This window comes from Chelonia mydas, chromosome 1, assembly GCF_015237465.2.
Source record: "Chelonia mydas isolate rCheMyd1 chromosome 1, rCheMyd1.pri.v2, whole genome shotgun sequence".
Classification (NCBI taxonomy): domain Eukaryota; kingdom Metazoa; phylum Chordata; order Testudines; family Cheloniidae; genus Chelonia; species Chelonia mydas.
Window position 1 is genome coordinate 58,658,062 of NC_057849.1, and position 23,795 is coordinate 58,681,856.

Here is a 23,795-nt window from a genome sequence, read left to right on the forward strand (position 1 = left end):
TATGTAACATTATGTTATTAATTACTATGATCAGTGTGGACTGTGGTAGCGCCTAGGGGCTCAACTCACACATCATAGCTCCACTGTGCTAGGCACTGTACACACATGAACTAAAGAGATGGTCCTTGCCCTAAGGACCTCAGGATGACAGACAATAGATGGACAAAAACAAACAAAAGGGAGGACAATGTAACAATCAAGGCACTAATGAGCAGCAGACAGAGCACACTACCTGCTAGCCAAGAAGAACTTTCCTAGGAGGGGAGGGGTGAACACTAGGGAAGAATTTTCCCCAAATACCGGACAAGTCTTCTTCACCTCAGTTTTTCTACTTGAAGAAGTTGAACATAGAGACTAGGATTGTCTTTCAGGGGAGTTAGATGCACAACTCCCACTGAAACCCAATAGCAGTTGGGTGCTTTACCCCCTTAGTCTCCTTCAGAAAATCCAAGTTTTCTTGCCCAGTAGGGTAAGTTTGCATGTGTGAAATTGTGTCATAAAAGTCTTGACATCAACAAGGGTAGTAGTGATCACGCCTCTGAAACCTGGGCCCTCTTGTCATTATTTTCAAAATTGCCCTCCACCTCCTGCTGCTCTCTTAAATGCTTTTCTCAGTTGTAATCCACATTGCCTCCTCCCTTCTTTCTGGGGCTGCTGTGGAGAGTTAAGGCTGCAGCTGGGCCTTTTTCAGTTGCAGATTTAAAGCACTCTGACTAAGAGCTTCTGACTAGGCTAAAAATACTGAGTGATGTCCAGTGGGGAGGATAAATCTTTTGTAGGAGGCCTGAGGATAACTTCCCATGGTCTTTTTATTGAAATGCCTGCAGTTTTTGGTACAGTTCAATTCAGGTCAAGTCAACCTTGGCAGGGATGATAGTAGTAATCAGAGAAGGGGTGAACTATATGGGTAACACTGAGCCCTGGGCGCCACTGGTTCACCAGCAATAAGGTAGCCTCGGATTCGTGCATCCCCCAGACTCCTAGGTCAATGGGGCTCCTTTGGAGCACTATGAGCAACTTCAAATTGCTCTCTCCAAGCAGAACCCCTGAGGAGAAAAGACAGCAGCGCAAACGTTAGCTGTCTTTCCTTGAAACGTATGTTGAGTTACAGTCATGTAATAAGTTGCAGGGCCAAGTGGTAAACTCCATTCACCTTGGACCGCTTCACCTTCATCAAGCCCATTAGACAACAGCTCTATAGGAGAAGCAATATTCAGTCCTGCACCAGGGACAGGTTTTGTAAAGGGGATTGTGTGGTACAAAGACAGCCAAACTGTCAGCCAGGAAGAGAGGATGTGGCCCTACCTGACCAAAGATCACCTCCACCCCGGCATTTGTGGGTCCTGTTCTCTCTCCTACCCCTCTCAACCAGGCCTCTGCAAGGGTAACTGCAGCCCCTTTCTAGGATAGTTGTGACAATTTGGGGAACCTGTCTACGTACAACTTATGAATTCCAGTTTGATTTTATAACCTGCCTGCGCCCTTATGTTTTATGACTCTTTTACTAGCACTCCTTGTACTAAGGAGACACGGGAGTGGTGCTGACAAGTCTATTCACGAATAGGCCAATTGTTATACTCTATCAGGACCTAAATAGATCTACCTAGAGACTAACTCCTGCCTAGATTAAGCCAGTTTTATCCAATTTCTCTGCGGGGGACTGGAATTTGGAGAGTGGAAAATCCCCAAACAAAAGAACTAAGAAATCAGTTGTTAGCACTGGGTCTTTATCACACAGCCTGAGGGTATATCTACACTCGTGTTCATGGGGCTCAGGCTCATGGCTGAAAAAGTGCTGTGAAGACGCTGGGGCTCAGGTTCCAGACCGAGCTCTGGGACCCAGTGAGGGTCCCAAAATTCAGGCTCCAGGCCACGCCCGGATGTCTATACAATTTTTAGCCCTGCAGCCCCAGTCAGATGACCCAGGCCAGCCACAGGACTTTTAGCCCTGTGTAGACATAGCCTGAGAGACTTGGAAGGAATCCAGAGGGACACTCAGAGACAAAAGATGCGTGGGCAGAAGAGAGGAACAGAGGGGTATGGTTTTGTAGCAGAGGGGTCCTTTTAATTGTAAAACCAGCCACAGAAGAAGAAACCTGACTGCAGCAAGGGGAGAGAGTGAATGAGTGAGCAAGTATCAGAGAGGCCACACGCTGGAGGGGTTTCCTGGACTCCTTAGAGGACTTGGCCTTAGCCCAAAGTATGCTCTAAAGTGGTGAGGAAACTAGGCAGGGAACAGTGTACAGGTATTTTATTGTTTTGTCTAGATCTGTATATTTCTTGTGCTAGCTAAAGTAAAAAAGTTGATTGGTTTCTGGAACCCCTACAAAACCTGTGGGTCTGTTTGCGTCCACACTGTTTGTGTTCACAGAAATTTTTTAACTATAAAATCACCTCAGAAAGAAGCTACCTCATGCATTAATGACCTTGGCACAAAGACCAAGTTTGCTTCATGCCCCTGAAGAGGTGACCTGTAAACTCAGAGTGCCCACAAGCTGCAAGCCTGCTTAGACCACGGGACGCTTAAGAGTACAGGGTGCGGTGGGACCCAAACCCAGCAATCTGGTGAGTGTCCCACTCAGGGGAGCTCTACTAGGGCTGTGACCATAGTAACACTCCAAAGAGAAGCTTCTCTTCCAAAAATTACATGCTCCAAGACAAAACGTACAAACAGCATTCTTTCCCTGTGGTACCCCTGTCGTCCTAGCTCAAAGGGTGAGACAGGAATGGAATCAGCAGACTGTTGCACATGAGTTGGAAGCACTGGGGGAGTGCTTTGAATTAGTTTTGGAATGTCTTTTAATCTAACCTCTTTGTATCAGTTATAGGTTATGCCAAGTAACTGTATGCCACACTTCTTCATGTTTTGTCAAATGATGTGTATTTTTTGGTATTTATTTATTTATAATTAATGTGCATGAAATTCTCTATTTCTTTTCTCTAACCAATCTTCAGGTATCTCAATGCCAGTACCTGTGTTTGGACTACAAGATGATTCCAAAGTGTTCAAGAAAGGTAGCTGCCTGCTGGCTGATGAGAGCTTTGTCTTAATAGGCTCTTTTGTGGCGTTCTTCATTCCTTTAACCATCATGGTGGTCACCTATTTTTTAACTATAAAATCACTTCAGAAAGAAGCTACCTTATGCATTAATGACCTTGGCACAAAGACCAAGTTTGCTTCATTTAGTTTTCTCCCTCAAAGTTCTCTGTCATCAGAGAAACTCTTTCAACGCTCTTTGAACAGAGAGCTGGGGAATTCAGGAAGGAGGACTATGCAGTCAATCAGTAATGAACAAAAAGCTTCCAAGGTACTTGGTATCGTCTTCTTTCTGTTTGTTGTGATGTGGTGCCCGTTTTTCATCACCAATGTGATGGCAGTCATTTGCAAGAAATCTTGCAATGAAAAAGTCATTGGAGGACTGCTTAATGTATTTGTCTGGATTGGCTACCTTTCTTCGGCTGTCAACCCATTAGTATACACACTGTTCAATAAAACCTACCGTTCTGCTTTCTCACGTTATATTCAGTGTCGATACAAGGAGGAGAAGAAGCCTTTACAGCTGATTTTAGTGAACACCATACCTGCTTTAGCGTATAACTCCAGCCAACTCCAGCTAGCACAAATGAAGAGTTTAAAAAAAGAGGCTAAAATGATGGCCAAGGATTATTCTATGGTTACGATCGGAATACATCCTTTAGATAGTACATCAAAGGGCAGTATTAGCCCAGACAGTGAAAAGGTTAGCTGTGTGTGACTCTGCTAGCCTGTCAACAGCTGCCATGGCAACCAATGGTATGTACTCAGAAAACTTCACCTAACTCTGAGAAGCTTTGATAGCGTAGCAAAATTAGCCCTGTCTAAGAGAACTTCAGTAGCATCACATACTCATGTTATCCAGTTGATGACAAACAGGGTTAAAATGCTATCAAATGTGCATTTTTTTCATACAGTATTTCAGCTGTTTTAAGCAAAGGCTTTATTAAACTTATTTTTTTAGTAACCTAAATAATATATTTCTTAAAGAAAAAATGCAATTTATTGTATTATTATACCATGGGCTGTGACGAAATTAAAGTGTTTCTTTTCCTTCTGCAAATGAAAACAAAGCTATTGTTTGGTTTACTTGCTGGTTACGTTTGAATTAATTTGTCTTGCTACAATGTAATTTTATTATCATTAACTGAATGAGCACTTTACAGGATTTTACAGGAAAAGAAAACATCAGTTAATTTATGGATATATATTTAAAATAAAATAAATATTAAAGAAAATGCTCTGAAAACCTGTATAGATCAACTATGTGAAAAAATTGGTGTTTTTATGGATATTTTTCCTTTCCAATTACAATTCTGAAATGTTGTTGGCCTTTCTGCCATTTGTTCTGTACTTCAAGTTAGTTCTCTTCAAAAGTAAAAGTAAATTAAATTTGAATGTTCCTTTGTCACTACAAACATTATTGAGCTCTACTTTCTATTTCATTTTATCCCCTATTCTAAATGTTTCACATACACTGGTTTAGACTTTAAAGTATACTGTTACAAAAAGCCTCTATTGAGCTTGGTTCTCTACTACGTTATACTGATTTTACAACAGTGTAAGTGAGGTAACAGGGTGGAAAATCAGGCCTAATGCTGCTAAATAATTTCAGGCTTAATCCCGTTGACATTTCTCTTTACAGCTCCCATAGGTTTCAAATATAATTAACTTCAATGGGCATTCTGCATGAGTAAGGAGTGGGCTTTAATAAAATATCTTTCCCCATTTCTGTTCCTTGTTTTGTTTTAATGTTTCTATACTGAGAATAATTAGAAGACTGAAAAAGAAGTGTTTTTTCTTACTAGAATTTGGTTTTCCCCCATCACATATGCAAACTGTTTTGCTGTTGTTAGAAGGTTCCTCAGGAATGCTGGGCTCCTTGCATTATTTGGCTACAATCTTAATGAGGGATTCCTGGGCAGATCCTTACATTTTGTGGAGGCCCACTGAAAATAATGAGATTCTGCAAATGGTGTAGGATTCTACCTGCACAGATTTAAATGGCAGGATAGTTAGATTATTTAAAAAGCATCAATATTTTACTTTGATAAAAAGGCCTAATCATGCAAACATTTACTACCAGGTATAGCATGTGTTTCCACTGAACCCAGTAGGATTCCGTTGGGAGTAAAATTACAGTTGTTGCTACTATCTGCAAGATTGTGTCCAAATACTAGACAATTACATGAACTTTACAAACAGGTATAAGAAAAGCAAGGTACTGTCCAGTTTTAGAGCCTATCAGCTGAAAATAAAGGGTCACTATTAGGTCAAAAGTTATGTCTTCATTAAGACACTAAGTTTCACCAGCATAAGGAGTGAGTAAATACTGAGTGAGGACTTTAGCATTTGGCCCCAAACCAAATTCCCTTAGATGATGAAAAATGAAACAATCTTAAAAATCTAATTTAGTGCCTATCGCGGCCTTGCACCAAGTGCACGGTGGCATGAGTCATAGGAGCCTTCCCTGGTGCAAAGAACAAGTCACATTTCAGTCTGCACTGACTTCAGTGCAATCATTACTCACTGCTAGTGCATGTCTAGGAGATCTGAGAAGCCACGGTGTTTCCCTGAAGCACAATATTTTCTGAAGCTTCTGAGTGGGTGAGTGCTTCTTCATGCAATCTCCCCCACTGGGCTGTGCTTTACAGACATAACGGAGCATTTAATTTCCACTATTTATACTGTTTGTTTATTTTCTGCATTTTATTCAGCTTGGCCAACAAAAGCGGACTCCCCATTTCTCGAAAATTTCATTTTCTGTCTCTAACAACACTATTACAATGTTGCATTGCTCAGGTTGCAAACTGAAGGGAAATGTTGCAGTCTAAACAAGTGATTTTAATTAATTGTTTTACATTTCATTAAAGGATGTCTATTTATTTATGGTTCTTTAAAACTTATTAAAATAAAACCTATATTTTAGACCTATGCTACCTGACAGTGTCCTTTTAATTAATTCATCTTGGTAATAGAGAACTTACCTTTCCATTAAAACGCAATGTACAAGACATGGATATATGATACTTGATTTTTAATCTCATTAGCTCTCAGATAGTTGTTTATGCTGAGAGAACAACAGTTTTAGCCCAAGAAGCCTCTTTAAACAAAGATGATGGAATGCATAACAGACAAAGATGAATGTCTCTGGCTCTTCATAAATATCTTTGACAATTTGATTGCTACTGTACCTGATCCTGCAGCCTTGCTCTTGCAACATTCCCATAGACTTCAATGAGCTTTGCCTGAATAAGGACAACAGCCCCCTAGTTTGCAGTAATAGATTTGCAAGACAGTTAATAAATAGATATCAACTAAGAGATACATTTTATTGTTGGTAGACATCAGGATTTAGCAATTTCAAGACCAGAATTTATAGCGCCCTGCTGATATCTAGCCACTGTCTGAACTGAAATACAGTACTGCTTACTAGGGCTGGTGGGGGGAAATTATTCCACTTCATGAAAAAAATTAAGATTTTGACATTTGTTTTGGTTCCACATCAGAGAAAAATGAGACCTTGTGACATTTTTCATGAAAAAATGACACACACAACACCACCACCACCCCAGGTTAACTCAGCTGTTAGGGCTCTCACCTGGGATGTGGGAGACCCAATTTCAAGTCTCTGTGCTCTGAATCAGCAGGCTGTTGGCTATTTTGGGGTGGGGGTTCTCTCTCTCTCTCTCTGCCACCCTAGATCTGAGAAACATTTGCAATCTAACAGCATTTTTGATGGAAAAAACCTTTCATCTAAAATGTTTCAACCAGCCTCTGCTATTTAATAATAATTTATTTTTTCAACAGCATCTGAAAAGTGTCCAGTGACTTTAAGCTTCTATTATAGAATATTTCCTTAGTTTGTGGCTACTATGCCCATTTTTATATACAGTAGGGCAAAAAATCCTCCATTTCTATCCCATTCATCCAATCATGTACTGTATGTATGTAATTGGTGCCTAACGGTAAGATTCATTCTATTTTGAATACATATAACATAAATGTTTATGTAAATATACACGAGAGAAGAATGTTTGTTGTATTTTGAAAAATTTTAATGTGAAATTGTGCTCTGATGTTTAATTGTTTTCTTAAATCCCACTGCTAGCCAAGCAGATTAAAGCACTCAAATGCCATCAGTTCCTTTATAAACTGGAAGCTTGTCTTAAGTTATTGGGGTGGGTTTTTTTGTTTGCTTGGGTAAATTTTAAGAGAACTATGTTTGCTGAAGGTTAAAAAAATATTAAAATGTCTTGTTAGAGTCAGACAAAGCAGAACAGCACCTTAAGGAACTTTATGACTTAATAAAAATATGGAAATTATGATCATTCTACCTTTTGACTGAATGTATTTCTCTACAACAGAAATGTATTTTGTTTGGATGGGCGATAAATATCTGACTGTAAATATCTCAGTTCCAGCAACAAGCTACTTACAGTATTCATCAGCCTATCAAATTCATTTGACTCAGGGGAGTATTATAAAGGTAAGATTACTAAGTGCCATAATAAGCTACAATATAAGGGCAGTTCACATATACATAAATTTTACCTCAACTTCATGACCACAGCACCATCTTTTGGTAGTTTTTTAAAGTGAATATTATCATAAGAAGAAATCAAAATGTGTTGTATCATTTAATGCTTTGTTTCCTGCCATGTGCATAAAATAAACACCTTCCTAAAACATCAGACTGTTAATTGTTCTGTACAGTACATATGATTTTATTTACAACTGTAATGTGTGTTAAAGTAGGATGGTTGTTAATAAAGTGCCCTCTCAAAACCCAGTGATAAGTGCATGAGCTTCACCAGGCTTTGTAACGTGCAGCTAAAAATATATAGCCTCATATTGTTCACAAATTATCCAATTAAGGAAAAAAGGCTCCTTTACTCATTGACCAGTGTGGCACCACTGGGATAACTGAATCTGATGAAAACCTTGGTTCCAAAAATCATCCCATACAATCCTACTTGTTCGTACTAAGATATTATAGCATCTCTATGTTGGGCAGATTCTACTTTCACTTACTCCAGTTTCACACCAACGTAATTCCATTGACCTCAGTGGCATTACTCCTGATTTACACTGCTGTAACGAGTCAAGAATGAGACCCAGTACCTATATGTTCACATACCCATTCTGATTTCCATCAGCTGCAGCTCAGTTTTCAGTCTTTCAAGCTAGCCTTATCATCATCTTCATTATTTATGTTACAATTGTGCCTAGAAATGTCAATTAGGACCAAGGTCTTAAACAAATCCTGCTTGTTCGCACTATAAACATTCTGCAGTTTTGTGAAACAAAAGGGTTCTGGCTTAACAGAAACAGAGCCAGCACTAGGCATAACCAGACTAAGCAATTGCTTAGGGCCCTGTGAGCAGCTCAAGGGAGCCCCCTATTCGCTTTTTATTATTTGTGGGAGGCAAAATATTCCTGCTTAGGGCCCCCAATGGGGTAGCACCACCTCTGAACAGAAGGCAACTAAAACAGACAATTCAATAAGCAGTAGTAGTTCAAAATAATAGAATCCAAAATCTGAATGACGATTGCAGTCTTTAATTGTTGCTTTCTGCATGGATAAGGAGTTTACTCTTCAATAAATACAATCACCAGCCATTATTTTGCAACTAATTCATCACTGAAAAATTCATATGCACAGTATTCCACAATGCTACAAATGGACAAGAATACAGGTATTTGGCTTTTTCAGTCACTAATAAAAATCAGCTTTTACAGTCCAGCAGCATGGGTTCATTATAATGAACTCAGGTGTAATTAAATTCCATTTAGAATTAAATAAAAGTCCCAGATTGTTTCAATGTTATGCAAAGTGCATACTGCAACTCCAATATCAGTGAATGTTTACATATAGTTGTGTAGTTCTGTGGGAGGAGTGAGAGGAAGACTGCTTTACTGTAAGAAGTAGTCATGGTACCAGAATTCCTCTGTTTTTTTGAAAGCGCCTTCATTGAGTTAACACTTATTATGTAGTTTGCCCTGATTGTTGAAAGAGAATTCATCTGGTTCATCCATCTGGCAGTTCCAGCTGTAAAACAAGAGATGTCTGGTCTGCAAGTTTATCACTGCATGATTTCAGGGGACAACTGAATTCTTGAACGGCTGAAAATATGGCAGATCATATTTGGCAGGTTTCTGTGCTGCAGTGATGCTCTTTGGGGTGTATAACCAATTTGTTACAGTACTTACCACATGGCACATAATTATAGACTTTAGTATTGGCATCATGTATCTTGCAAACAGAACAAGACTCCAGGAACAACTACTTTAAGGTGTGCTTGAACCTCATTCTATTTGACACTGATATTGCTACTTAGGTCACAGCCCTTTTATCAGAGAGGCCTTTATTTCACCTGAAACTGTAAACTGTTATAACAATGATTCTAACATAGCATGATAAATTATGTCCAAAAATTTATTAATTTAATAAAATCTTCACATACTTCAGTATGACCAGGAATCTTAAATTCATAGATTCTAAGGCCAGAAGGGACCAAATATAATGAAAAGCTGAGAGGACAGATTATTTCATTTGAACTCAGTGGGATTGCTCACGTGTAAAGTTATTCACATGTTTCAGTATTTGCAGGATTGGAGCCTTTCACTTGTGAAAACCAGGATTAACTCCATTTAAATCAGTGGGATTACAGCAGTGTAAAACCATTTCTAGACTAGGAAATTGCATCTTGTTTAAAAATGTGTTAATTAACATGTTTTAACTAGAAAAGGTGGGTGAGGTATTATCTTTTAGTTGACCAACTGCTGGTGGTGAAAGAGACAAGCTTTTGAGCTTACACAGAGCTCTTCTTCCGAAACCTGTGTAAGCTCAAAAGTTTGTCTCTTTCACCAACAGAAATTGGTCCAGTAAAAGATATTACCTCAGCCACCTTGTCTCTCTAACATCCTGGAACCAACATCCCTCCAACAATATTGCAAATGACAATGTTTTAACTAGCAATTTTGTAATACTAGTATAGGCACTCAGGGGTGTACAGGAACTACTCTGCATGTGCCCATTCGGGCAATAATCACCCAAAGGAGACAAGGAAGGATGAAGAGGAAGTGAGACATGGCCCTGTCTCCTCTCCACACCAGGTGATAGAACTTGTGGCAGTGGAGAGAGGAGTAAACTGTACCATTCTACAGGATGGTTCAGCATACATGCTTCGGATCTAGGGTGGAAGCGGGGCAAAAGGAGAATAGATAAATATCAATATTTAATAGGGCTGTCGATTAATCGCAGTTATCTCAAAAAAAGGGGGATAACAAAAAAAATTGCAATTAAAAAAATTAATCTTGATTAATCACAGTTTTAATCGCACTGTTAAACAATAATAGAATACCAATTGAAATGTATTAAATATTTTTGGTAGCATGTCCTGTGGAATGGCGGCCAAAGCATGAAGGGGCATACGAATGTTAAGCATCTCTGGCACACGAGTCGGTGGGTGAGCCACCGGCTCGGGGAGGCTAGCCCCCAGCCCAGCCACCCCTTCCACCTGAGGCCCCACCCCTCCCTCTCCCTTACCCCCCAAACCCAGATCCCCCTCCCCTCCTGGAGCATCTGGCGGACGGCGCATGGCCCCCTGGAGCACCAGGCTGGCAGCCTCCCCCCCAGAGCACTGAGTTATGCACAGCCCCCACTGGGCAGCGTGCGACCCCCCAGAGTACTGGGTGGGCGGTGCATGGCCCCTCAGAATACTGGGCAGGCAGGCAGCCCCCCCTCCCACCCTAGAGCACCAGGTGGGCATGTGGCCCTCTGGAGCATCAGGTGGGTGGCCCCAGCACCGTGTGGCTGGCGGCCCCCCAGACCACTGGGTGGGCGGACAGTGCATGGCTCAGTCCCTGAGAACACTGGGCAGGTGAACGGGACCCCACACACACCTTGTCCCTCTCAGATTTTGGAAGGCACTTCAGATTCTTAAACCTGGGGTGGAGTGCTGTAGCTATCTTTAGAAATCTTACATTGGTACCTCCTTTGCGTTTTGTCAAATCTGCAGGGAAAGTGTTTTTAAAATGAACAACATGTGCTGGGTCATCATCCAAGACTGCTATAACATGAAATATATGGAAGAATGTGGGTAACACAGAGCAGGGGACATACAATTCTGTTTTCTTTCTTCACTGCCACTATACCCTGGGATTTTTATAACTCCAAAATATCTTTCCAAGACAAAAGTCTCTATTAGATTTTTTTTTAGTGCAGTGAAATTCATTTGCTCTCAATTATTACAAGCAGTTAGACAATCTAACAGTTATATTCTTATATATGATTCTTCTTTTTATTTGTTGTTCTTCACAATTTGAAACTTGGAGATCATATTATTTGATCACAATCTAAGTCATAAAAGGGACAGGGTAAGCTAGGGTACCAAAATAAAATTTTTACCACAGGAGTACAGTTTTCAAGGAATTTAAGCAGTGGGGCATGACTTTCCTTTTCTGCAGTTATGTTGACACTATTTAATGATTTTGTACTTTTCCAGCTATTTTTATATGACTATACAGTACATTCATTTTTTTAAGAAAGATTTAAAAATAAGACCTTTTTCAAACAACAAAAGTGTAAGGGTTTATTTTTAAACCTTTGGTACTCTTCAAAACAGTAAAAACATTTACAAGTGTCTGCTAATTTCTCCCCTAGTCATATAAGCCATACAGTCTGTTCTCATTACTGGAATGTAAGTGATTGGCAACTTTGTCATGGGGCAGATCCTGATATACATATTGTAATGCTTTGGGGAAATCTATGTACAACTTATGGATTCTGGTTGATCTTATGAAATTGCTGTATCATTGAATGCCTCAGGGAGATTCCATGATTTAGGGGAAAAGTCACGGGCAGGAGATGGGGGTCCTGGACTCATTGGAGGACTCTGACCCTAAGCCCGAAGAATGCTCAAGAATAGCTGGGAAACTGATACAAGGCAATGTATATAAGTGTTTTATTGTTTTGTGTAGATATGTATATTTCTTGTGCTAGTTAAGCTAAAGTAAAGATGATTGGTTTTTGAACCCTTACAAAACTCCAGTGTCTGTTTGCTTCCACTGTCCCATGTCCCTGAAGAAGTGAACTGCAAACCCAGAGTGCCCACAAGGTTGAAGCTCTGAGAAATGGTGTGCTTACACTGTTGGAGAGTCTGGGGACTCAGCACTGGCCCTGGGGACCTAAGGCAGCTGGGCCATGCAGACCCACTTTGGTGAAGGGTGTCATATTGTCTGAAGAGGCTCAAGACTGTGAGTGCCTACCTCAGGGTAGACTGTCAGAAAACAGGGCAGACACCCCAAACTGGTGGCGCTCTATAATTAGATTTTACCAAGCCAGTAACAAATGTGAATCCTGGATCACAATTCCAGTCTTCCACAATTCCATGGAGTCACAGACAGTCCCCTTAGACTCTACAGTCTATCTTGCCTCCCAGACAAACTGGACTTTGTGATAAATAGACACACCAAAAAGAAATAGACACACCACATTCAGGTTGCTCCCAGTCCCAAGAGACCAGTCACTTACTCCAGAATCAATTGGTACCCTAGATCTTACACTAAAGACAACGCTGGTAGCCAATTCTATAGTAAACTAACTAAAGGTTTATCAGCTAAGAAAAAGAGCTCAGAGTTATTGCGAGGTTAAAGCAGGTAAAATATACGTACAGGCATAGGTGCCACAACTAGGGGTACTGAGGGTGCAGCCGCATTCCCTCGCTTGAAGTGGATTCCATTACATACAGGCTCTCAGCACCGCCACTTTACAAATTGTTCCAGCACCCCTGCATACAGGTGAGTCACAGTCCAAATGATGGCAGAGCTGGAGGTGAGCAAACCTGCATCCCACAGTTCCAGCAGAGCAGAGAGAAGCCTAAGACTCTGACACAGCTGCCCAAAGGGACCCTCCCTGAGGGAAGGCAGCACCCCCGACCCCCACCCCCACTCACCCAGAGACAGCCTGAGAGGGAAGTATTCTGTGGAACTTGGATGTTGGTAACCCCCTTTACTTATTGAGGTTTGGGTTTCTGCATCAGGGGAAAGCCTTGGCCTAAGCTAATCCTGGAGGGTGTACGGGGGGTGAACAAGAGGAAGAGGCCCACGGAGGACAGTCTTAAGCAGCATTGGTTGCCAGACTACTGGTAGCCCAAAGGGCCCTGAGTCGGAGCCTGGTAGAGTGGGAGGGCCCAGGCTGCCTTCCCCACAACCCCCTTGGCAGTCAGGAGTTGTAGCCATGACCACTGTGGCCATGCTCCCCAAGACAGGACCCTTACAGATACAGATAAGTGAACACAATGCATGCAACATCCCATTAGTTTTCATGAAGTTTAAACATCAAATACACTCTTATGCATTTAACAATCACTTTCATCTATACTAATACACAAGGGAATTGGCCTAGGGCTTTGGCTGACCTGGCACCTGGTCTGCCAGCATTACAAAGGGGCAACACACAAACAGCCTGTACCCAGGAAGTGTGCCAGACAGGCCAGGGAAAGAGACAGTGCTGCAGTCTATCCAAACTTTGGCCGGTGCTTAATTTTAGTTAGTTGAATTTATATTCATTACTTCTCTACTACAGCTGCTTTTCAGTGATGTAATTCAACTACAATAAGTAGTTTCAACCCATTTATCTACACACCAGCTCTGGCCATGGACCGTAACTGATACTAATTAAGAAGGAACGCACATAGAATCATAGAAATGAAGGCCTGGAAAAGACCTCGAGAGCTCATCAAGTCCAGGCCCCTGTGCTGAGGCAGGACCAAGCAAATCTAGACCATCCTTGACAGGTGTTTTGTCTAACCTGTTCTTAAAAACCTCCAATGACAGGGATTTCACAACCTCCCTTAAAGCCTAGTCCAGAGCTTACCTACCCTTAAAGTTAGAAAGTTTTTCCTAATACCTAACCTAAATCTCCCTTGCTGCAGATTAAGCACGATTACTTCTTGTACTATCAATTGATCATTGTCCTCTTTATAACAGTGTGACAGAATATACCTGTGTTCACACCGTACATATTATTGTAACAGGTTTCAGAGTAGCAGCCGTGTTAGTCTGTATCCGCAAAAAGAAAAGGAGGACTTGTGGCACCTTAGAGACTAACAAATTTATTTGAGCATACACTTTCGTGAGCTACAGCTCACTTCATCGGATGCATTCAGTGGAAAATGCAGTGGGGAGATTTATATACACAGAGAACATGAAACAATGGGTGTTACCATACAGAGTGTAAGGAGAGTGATCAGGTAAGGTGAGCTATTACCAGCAGGAGAGCCGGGGGGAAGAAACCTTTTGCAGTGATAATCAAGATGGGCCATTTCCAGCAGTTGACAAGAACATCTGAGGAACAGTGGGAGGAGGGAGGGGAATAAACATGGGGAAATAGTTTTACCTTGTGTAATGACCCATCCACTCCCAGTCTCTATTCAAGCCTAAGTTAATTGTACCCAGTTTGCAAATTAATTCCAATTCAGCAGTCTCTCATTGGAGTCTGTTTTTGAAGTCTTTTTGTTGAAGAATTGCAACTTTTAGGTCTGTAATCGAGTGACCAAAGAGATTGAAGTGTTCTCCGACTGGTTTTTGAATGTTATAATTCTTGACATCTGATTTGTGTCCATTTATTCTTTTACGTAGCAACTGTCCAGTTTGACCAATGTACATGGCAGAGGGGCATTGCTGGCACATGATGGCATATATCACATTGGTAGATGTGCAGGTGTACGAGCCTCTAATAGTGTGGCTGATGTTATTAGGCCCTATGATGGTGTCCCCTGAATAGATATGCGGACACAGTTGGCAACAGGCTTTGTTGCAAGGATAGGTTCCTGGGTTAGTGGTTCTGTTGTGTGGTGTGTGGTTGCTGGTGAGTATTTGCTTCAGGTTGGGGGGGCTGTCTAGAAGCAAGGACTGGCCTGTCTCCCAAGATCTGTGAGAGTGATGCGTCGTCCTTCAGGGTAGGTTGTAGATCTTTGATGATGCGTTGGAGAGGTTTTAGTTGGAGGCTGAAGGTGATGGCTAGTGGCATTCTGTTATTTTCTTTGTTGGGCCTGTCCTGTAGTAGGTAACTTCTAGGTGCTCTTCTGGCTCTGTCAATCTGTTTCTTCACTTCAGCAGGTTGGTACTGTAGTTGTAAGAATGCTCGATAGAGATCTTGTAGGTGTTTGTCTCTGTCCAAGGGGTTGGAGGAAATGCGGTTGTATCGAAGAGCTTGGCTGTAGACAATGGATCGTGTGGTGTGGTCTGGATGAAAGCTGGAGGCATGTAGGTAGGCATACCTGTTAGTAGGTTTCCGGTATAGGGTGGTGTTTATGTGACCATCACTTATTAGCACCTTAGTGTCCAGGAAGTGGATCTCTTGTGTGGACTGATCCAGGCTGAGGTTGATGGTGGGATGGAAATTGTTGAAATCATGGTGGAATTCCCCAAGGGCTTCTTTTCCATGGGCCCAGATGATGAAGATTTCATCAATATAGCGTGAGTAGGGGCATTAGGGGATGAGAGCTGAGGAAGCGTTGTTCTAAGTCAGCCATAAAAATGTTGGCATACTGTGGGGCCATGCGGGTACCCATAGCAGTGCCGCTGATTTGAAGGTATACATTGTCCCCAAATGTGAAATAGTTATGGGTAAGGACAAAGTCACAAAGTTCAGCCACCAGGTTTGCCGTGACATTATTGCGGATACTGTTCCTGACGGCTTGTAGTCCACCTTTGTGTGGAATGTTGGTGTAGAGGGCTTCTACATCCATAGTGGCCAGGATGGTGTTTTCAGGGAGATCACTGATGGACTGTAGTTTCCTCAGGAAGTCAGTGGTATCTCGAAGATAGCTGGGAGTGCTGGTAGCATAGGGCCTGAGGAGGGAGTCTACATAGCCAGACAATCCTGCTGTCAGGGTGCCAATGCCTAAGATGATGGGGCGCCCAGGATTTCCAGGTTTATGGATCTTGGGTAGCAGATAGAATACCCCTGGTTGGGGTTCCAGGGGTGTCTCTGTGCGGATTTGTTCTTGTGCTTTTTTAGGGAGTTTCTTGAGTAAATGGTGTAGTTTCTTTTGGTAACCCTCAGTGGGATCAGAGGGTAATGGTTTTTAGAAAATGGTGTTAGAGAGCTGCCTAGCAGCCTCTTGTTCGTATTCCAACCTATTCATGATGACGACAGCACCTCCTTTGTCAGTCTTTTTGATTATGATGTCAGAGTTGTTTCTGAGGCTGTGGATGGCATTGTGTTCTGCATGGCTGAGGTTATGAGGCAAGTGATGCTGCTTTTCCACAATTTCAGCCCGTGCACGTCGGTGGAAGCACTCTATGTAGAAGTCCAGTCTGTTGCTTTGACCTTCAGGAGGAGTCCACCCAGAATCCTTCTTTTTGTAGTTTTGGTAGGAAGGTCTCTGTGGGTTAGTATGTTGTTCAGAGGTGTGTTGGAAATATTCCTTGAGTTGGAGACGCCGAAAATAGGATTCTAGGTCACCACAGAACTGTATCATGTTCGTGGGGGTGGAGGGGCAGAAGGAGAGGCCCCGAGATAGCCCAGCAGAAGAATCTGTCCTAAGAGTATAGTTGGATAGATTAACAATATTGCTGGGTGGTTTAAGGGAACCACTGTTGTGGCCTCTTGTGGCATGTAGTAGTTTAGATAGTTTATTATTGTAATAGTGTTTGTACAAGGTATACCTGGTGAGATATCATTTAAAAACTCATAATTTGCTGATCAATAATATGGCACAATGCATGTTGCAGCATTATATGTGAAGCTGTAAATATAAGCTGAAATCACGACTAAGGCTAAGATTTTGTCACTCATTTTTAGTGAAAGTCACGGACAGTTCCTGGGCAGTAAAGAAAAATTCACAGAAGCCTTTGACCTGTTCATGATGGTTGCTAAAAATATGGGTGACAAAATGGGGAGCTGTCGGGGCACCCCCACTGCCCATTGCAGCCAGGAGCTCCAGGGCGCCAGGACACTTTGGACCCCTGAGCTCTGAGTCACAGATGGGGGACGCTGCAGCTCCCAGCTGCCGAGGGCTGAAGTCACAGATGTCTCTGGAAGTCACTGATTCCGCAACCTCCATGTCAAATTTTGTATCCTTAGTCATGACTAACCATATTTTCAAGATAAGTGTGGGGAGTGGCCAAACCAGTTTCTCAGAGACAAAGGTCTTGCTCCCAGCTGCAAATGCTACTCAAAGGTGGGATAGGACTCTGAAAAGAAGGGGCAGATACCAAGACACCCTTTCTCTCCCTGCGCATCGCATTCACTGCACCTGAAGAAACAAAGGAAGCAGCTGTTGGATTCTAAGGGAGGGGTCCTGATCTAAAGAGTTTGGTCGGTAGGACTGCTGAAGGAGTGTGGTGAGAAAACTTTGCTTTGAATCTAATGAAGATTGTTAAGTTAGGCACCAGTAAGCATTTTATCTTTATTTTTCTTGTAACCATTTCTGACTGTTATGCTTCATTATTTATACTCACTTAAAATCAGTCTCTTTGTTGGTAATAAACTATTTGTTGATATTTTATCTAATCCAGTGTGTTCAAGTTGAAGTGTCTGGGTAACTCCATTTGGAGTAACAAGTTGTGTGCATCCTTAAAGGAAGAATAGACTTAATACATTTGCACTGTCTGGAACAGGGCTGGGCAGTGCAGGACATATGTTTTGGCGGAAAATCTGGGACTGGGGGTGTGTTGGGGTCACCCTGTGATAATCTTTAAGGCCTGTAAGAGCCAAGCTGTGGCGGGCTAGGTGCGGCACACACAGACATAGTTAGGAGTGACTTACACGCTGTTTTTGAGCAGTCCAGGTTGGTTGCACAGCAGCAAGGCATTTTAGAGGGCACTCCAGGTCACAGGACTGGGGTGACAGCTACTCCTTCGTCTGGATTTCACCCTGGTATAGCACAAACAGCCCTTGATAAGTCTTCAAATATATTAGGTCCCCTCCTCCTCATCAGGTCTTCTTTTCTCAAGACAAAACATGCCCAGTTTTTTTCCTCATAGATCAGATTTTCTAAACTTTCTATAATTTTTGTTGCTCTCCTCTGGACTATCTTTAACTTGTCCACATTGTTATTAAAATTTGGTAGCCAGAATGGGACACAGTACTCCAGCTGAGGCCTCACCAGTGCCGAGTAGAGCAGTACAGTTACCTCCTGTGTCTTACATGTTACAGTCCTGTTAATACACCCCAGGATGATATTAGCCTCTTTTGCAACCTCACCACACTGTTGACTCATATTCAATTTGTGATCTACTATAACCCCCAGATTCTTTTCAGTAGGATCACCACCTAGCCATATATTCCCCATTTTGTAGCTGTGCATTTCATTTCTCCTTCCTTACTAAGGAATTTGCATGTGTCTTTATTTAATTTAATCTTGTTGATTTGAGACTAATTCTCCAATTTCTCCTGGTCATTTTGAATTCTAATCCTGCCTTCCAAAATACTTGCACACCACCTCCCAGCTTGATGTCATCTGCAAATTTTATAAGCATACTCTCCAAGTCCTTAATTTTGACTAGTACTGGACCCGGAACTGACCTCTGCGGGACCGTACTAGATACAGCCTCCGAATCATTGAGTAAGATCTTGCAGCCAGTTGTGCCCCCACCTTATAGTAATTTCATCTAGACCACATTACCCTAGTTTCATTATGAGAATGTCACGTGGGACTATGTCAAAAGCCTTATTAAAATCAATATACATGACGTCTACTGCTTCCCCCATCCACTAGGCCAGTAACCCCAAGTTGGTCTGGCATGATTTGTTCTTGACGAATGCATGCTGGGTATTGCTTAAAACCAGTCATGCCAAACCTGTGGGAAAAAATGCATAAATTGGGATTGGTTTTGGCTTAATTGGCTTGTGAGTTGCTTGTTGGCTAGCTTTTGGCTTGTAGCTTCTTTTTTTTGATTGGCTCTGGGCAAGCAGGGGCAAGGGGGGCCAAGTGAGTCAGGAGTGCTCAGCGGGCCCACCATATTCCCAAACTGCACGCCAGGGGGAATCTAGTCGCATAGTGTATTGGCGTTCTTAGGGACTGGCTTGTTTTGAATTTTGAATTTGGCTTTGTTTGGATTAGCTTGTTTTTTGGTTATTGTGAAAGTCGGGGTGCTTATTTACAGCGTGAAAGTTGGCAACTGTGCTTAAAACCCTATTATCCTCTAGGTGATCACAAATTGATTGCTTAACATGTGGTTGCTTCAACTAGTGCCAGCTACCAATGGTCCCAAAAGCCCAATTATGGCAGCCAGGGATCACCTGAGTGCAGGGACACTCTACCCATGCTGCCATTCCCTGGCCAGGTTCACTGTGCTAGCCATCATTTCTACTATGGAGCAATGCTTCTGTGGCTGGCTAAACCACCTTTATGGCAGCTTTATAGCAGCACAGCAATACAGAAGAAGAATTTCACCCATTATGCTTAAATATTGTTAAATGAGGCTTCAAAAATACATTCTGAAGAAAAATATAACTAATGTGTAATCAATTTATAGAGTCAGACATGAATGTTATATAACTTTGTAGTTAAATACCTAAGTTCAGACACTTAGACCTTTTTTGTTTACAATCATTTGCAATTCTACTTATATAACAAGCCTTCTATTCAAATGATGATATGCTGTTTTTAATTACCGAGGAAGAACATTCTCACTGTAGTTCAATATATCTGACTTCATCTTGCTTGCTTGTAAACTAATAAAGATTAGGGCTTTAATCTGCTGTTCTCCTAATTAACTTCCTTCCAGTTTGCAATATTGTAGCCCTAACAGCTGTAATTGGTATAACCTCCCATGACAGGGAGCCACCCATTCATTCATTCCTACAAGAGATTGTTTTCCTTCTTGCCAGCTCAGGTAACGGATAACACTAATTCCCCACTCCCCCAGCCCCCGCTCCACAATGTATTTCCCAGCAATCACACTTAAAAAGGAGTCATGGTTTAGTGCCCAGCCCTGCACTTTAGAAGTCAATGGGAGTTTTGCCATTCGTTTCAAGGACACAGTATCACACTCTTAACACCTGGACCTGCCCCAGACTCATTATTAAAATTCCAGTGGGGTTTATGCCTCCTTTAATCTTTCTAAATTGGATACTTTGAGTTCCATGCAATTCTCTGTGTGAAGATTCTTCATATAAGACCTTTAAAATTCAGGTTCTCTCTCCTTTACAAGGACATTAAAAAAATCCAATAGCATTTTCCATAAGAGTAGGGCTTTGCCCATTTCCAGAATTTTCTCTACTTATTTTTATTCTCCATGCTGTTGGTTCCATCCTTTCTTCTATCCCAAAGACAGAAGCATTTCTGTTGTGGCATACGTATTTAGGACCCAGGCTTGCAGTGTTTATTCATGTGAGTAGTCCCATTGCATAAATGAACAGCAGAAAGCCTAGAGCAGCTACAAGAAGCCCAAATGAGAGCTCAACACCAGTAACAATTGCAGGAGTTAGTGATCTAAAGGGTTGCTAGCCCCATTCAATGAACTGTCAATCCCAACCCCCTACTACACAAGATGGACCCTGAGTAGACCTAGAAGCAAGTGTGTAGATCATCACACCAGTTCTGTAGGTTAAAAAAATGTAGCACATTTTTAGATAGACAAAGTCGAGATCACTTACCATGCCCGGGATGATGCATTTGATTGGAATTACAACTGTTATAGAGCCACTGTGATGGATGATCTAAGGATCTCTTCCAAGAGTTACTGAGGTAAATTTCAGCTGGAAATTTCTGCTTCAACTTGCTCATGCTCTGGCCCAGTACCTGAAGGGTTTTATTTACTCCGTATTTGGTATTAATTATTCTGTCTGAAATCATTTATACTTGTTCTAGAGAAGAAGGAAAGAATAAAAAGTTAATTGCTGGATCCAACAGACAGAAACAAATCCATACAGGACAAAAAAGTTAACTATTTTGGCTTGTCTACATTTAACAGTTATGTCAACATAGCTATATTGGTCAGGGGGTGAAAAAAACCACACCTCTGACTGACATACCTATGCTAACAAACCCCCCAACATAGATGCAGCTATGTCAGAGGAAGAGGGATTCTGTCAACGTAGCTAATGTTGTTCAATGAGATGGTGCTCCTACACCAACAGAAAAACTGCTGTTGGAGTAAGCTGCCTCTACTCTAGGGGGCTATGCTGATATAGCTATGCCAACCTGGCTATACTGGCACAGGCTGCATAGTGTAGACATACCCTCCATCACACCATTCCTGGCTTCAAGGAAACCCCTCTGTGATGAAGTGGAGAAACTGCCCACCAGCGCAGCAGGGGTTAAAGAGAGCTTTTGGACCCAGCTAGCCCCACCCGGTTATACCTGAAGCCGATGGATGCCAGGCCTGGAGGAGGGAGAAAAGGAGAAAGTCTGGCTCAATTCAGGGCTGACTGGTGAAAAGGCCGGAGCTAGCTACAGCCCTACTTGAGGGGACAGGTCACTAGCCTGGCAGCCAAGGTAGCCAGCAGGGAATAAGTACTGTCTCCCCACCAAGGGAGACTGGGGAGGAGACTTAGAAGCCTCTGGTAACTGGGTGACTGAAGCACAGAGACATTGTGGGGTTTGGCTTCACCAAATGTATGGCTGCCCTGCCTGAAGAACCTGGGACTGGCAGGGCGCCCTCCAAGCAGGGCCATCCCTAGCTATTCTGGAGCCTACACAGCCCCAGGCCTCCTGGGGTGGGGGGCTGGCTTGGGGGGCAGCGGGGAACCGCCCCCCAGCACTCACCAGCAACACGGCTGGGGCCAGGTCACTACACTTCCCACTGCCGGTGAGTGCAGGCCTGGCCCTGCTGCAGTCCTCAGGGAAGTGGGGGCAGGGCTGGGGTGGAGCAGGGGTGGAAAGAGGTGGGGCTGGGGCAGAGCAGGGGCGGGGGCCACGGGGAAGAGGCGGGGCAGGAGTTGGAGCAGCACGCAGCTGCGCAGGGCATCAGGAAATGGTTGCCTACGCAGCTGCGTACTTTGCGTATGGGTAGGGACGACCCTGCGCCCAAGCTCCACAAGGGTGGTTTACTGGGAGCAAGCCACTCCAGTGAATTGGGCTATAGGGTCCCAAACCAAAGGGACAGTGGTAGGAAGTAGTCCAGGGCAGCAGATTTAAAGGCCATGTCTACACTACAAAACTATGTCGACCTAATTTACACTGGCATACAGCCATCGCAGTTATTAAATAGCTTTGGAGCATGCACACTTGGCTCCTTGTGTCAGTGGTGCACGTCTTCACTTGGAGTGCTTGTATTGATGGTGTGGGGTATTGTGGAATAGCTTATGAAGGCCAGTAACAGTCGATGTAAACAACACCGTGTCTATACTGACACTGCTCCAACCTAATTACGTGGACCATGACTTTATGACACTCGGGGATGTGGTGTTACTAAATTGGTGTAGAGAGGCCCTTATGTCGGGGGGAGCCAAATTTAAGTGAAGACACTTCTACTGCTCCGTCGACACAAGGCAGCTTAAGTTGACCTAACCGTGTAGTGTAGATCAGGCCTTATACTCCTGGCTGTAAGTGCCCCCTGTTCAGAGGTCAGCTCACCGAGGGCCAGATTAACACAGGGACTTTAGGGGCTGCAGCCCAGGGCTAAGGGGGCCCCCAGTGCAGCAGGGCTCAGGCATGCTGCCTGCATGCCCTGGACTCATGCTGCTCCTGGAAGCAGCCCGCTGCTGCACATCTCTGCTGCCCCTGCTGCACTGCTGGCCGGGAGCTGCCTGTGGTAAGCGCCTCGTGGCCAGAGCCAGCATCTCGCACCCCCTCCTATGTCCCAGCCCCCTGCCCAAGGTCAGAATCCCTTCCTGCACTCAAACTCCCTCCCCAACCCTCAGCCCTCACTCTCTCCTGCACCCCAACACTCTGCCCCAGCCTGGAGCCCCCTCCTGCACCTAACAGCTGTTCTAAAGTAAGAAGTAGGCTATTTTGAATTAACTTAACTATATTCTACACGTTTCAAGACTGAAATGTAACCACAGAATGGCTTTATGTTAATTAAAAGGCAAGTTTAGTCTAGCCTTAATAGCCTTGTTGCCATAATTGTGATCATTTTGTTTTAAATTGGGAAAAAGACTTGTATACAGGGACACCACAAATCCAGTAGCCCCGGGCCCACAGGAGAGTTAATCTGTCACTGGACTCATTGCAGGGCCCTGGGCTGGGACCTGGAGGAGACTGAGGGCTTTGGTACCCTAACCCACCACCTAAAAGATTGAGGCACCTCGACCAGGGAAGCAAGGGGCCTGAGGTCAGGCATGCCAACCACTAGGCCGCCAAGCCCTCCAAATCCCTTGTTACACCCTCATTTTCATATTTCCTGTGCAGAGTTTGTTTTAAAAATGATGGATCACAATGGTGTGATCTACGGACCTGCTTCTCCAATTGTGTAGTCATTACACATGTACAAATTGGATGTCAAACACTACCATTCTGATTCAGCACCATTTTAAACCCATTTTGCCCATGTATAAGGGACTATACAAGGTACCAGACAGTGCGGGTATCTGGCCCTCTGTGACATACATAAATGGCATTCAGAGCTGAATGCAGGTGTAGCCATGTTAGCACTTTAAGACAAGAGCCATCTGCCAAAAATTATGGGTGGGGAATAAAGTGAAGGAGAGGGTTTAAAGGAAGATTTTAAAGGAGGGAAAAAGGAAGGAGAAACAAAGCTAAAAGGGAGTGGGAAGAAACAGTGGAAAGTTCAAGGACAATAACTCCTACAGATGAGAGAAGAATGAAGTTGGGATAGAATCTAATGAGCCCTACAT

At 43.0% G+C, this 23,795-nt stretch overlaps 1 protein-coding gene across 3 annotated transcripts in view; it reads left to right on the forward strand.

Moving 5' to 3' along the window:
- The window catches only part of HTR2A (5-hydroxytryptamine receptor 2A), a 52,676-nt gene extending 48,062 nt beyond the window's left edge, over nt 1-4,614 (forward strand). For all 3 annotated transcript variants that reach the window (XM_043522398.1, XM_043522396.1, XM_007058770.4), the window contains one exon: nt 2,956-4,614. In XM_043522398.1, the coding sequence (XP_043378333.1) occupies nt 2,956-3,755 (800 nt within the window). In that variant the 3' untranslated portion in view covers nt 3,756-4,614. The remainder of the gene's footprint in view (nt 1-2,955) is intronic.
- Nucleotides 4,615-23,795: the final 19,181 nt, after the last annotated feature.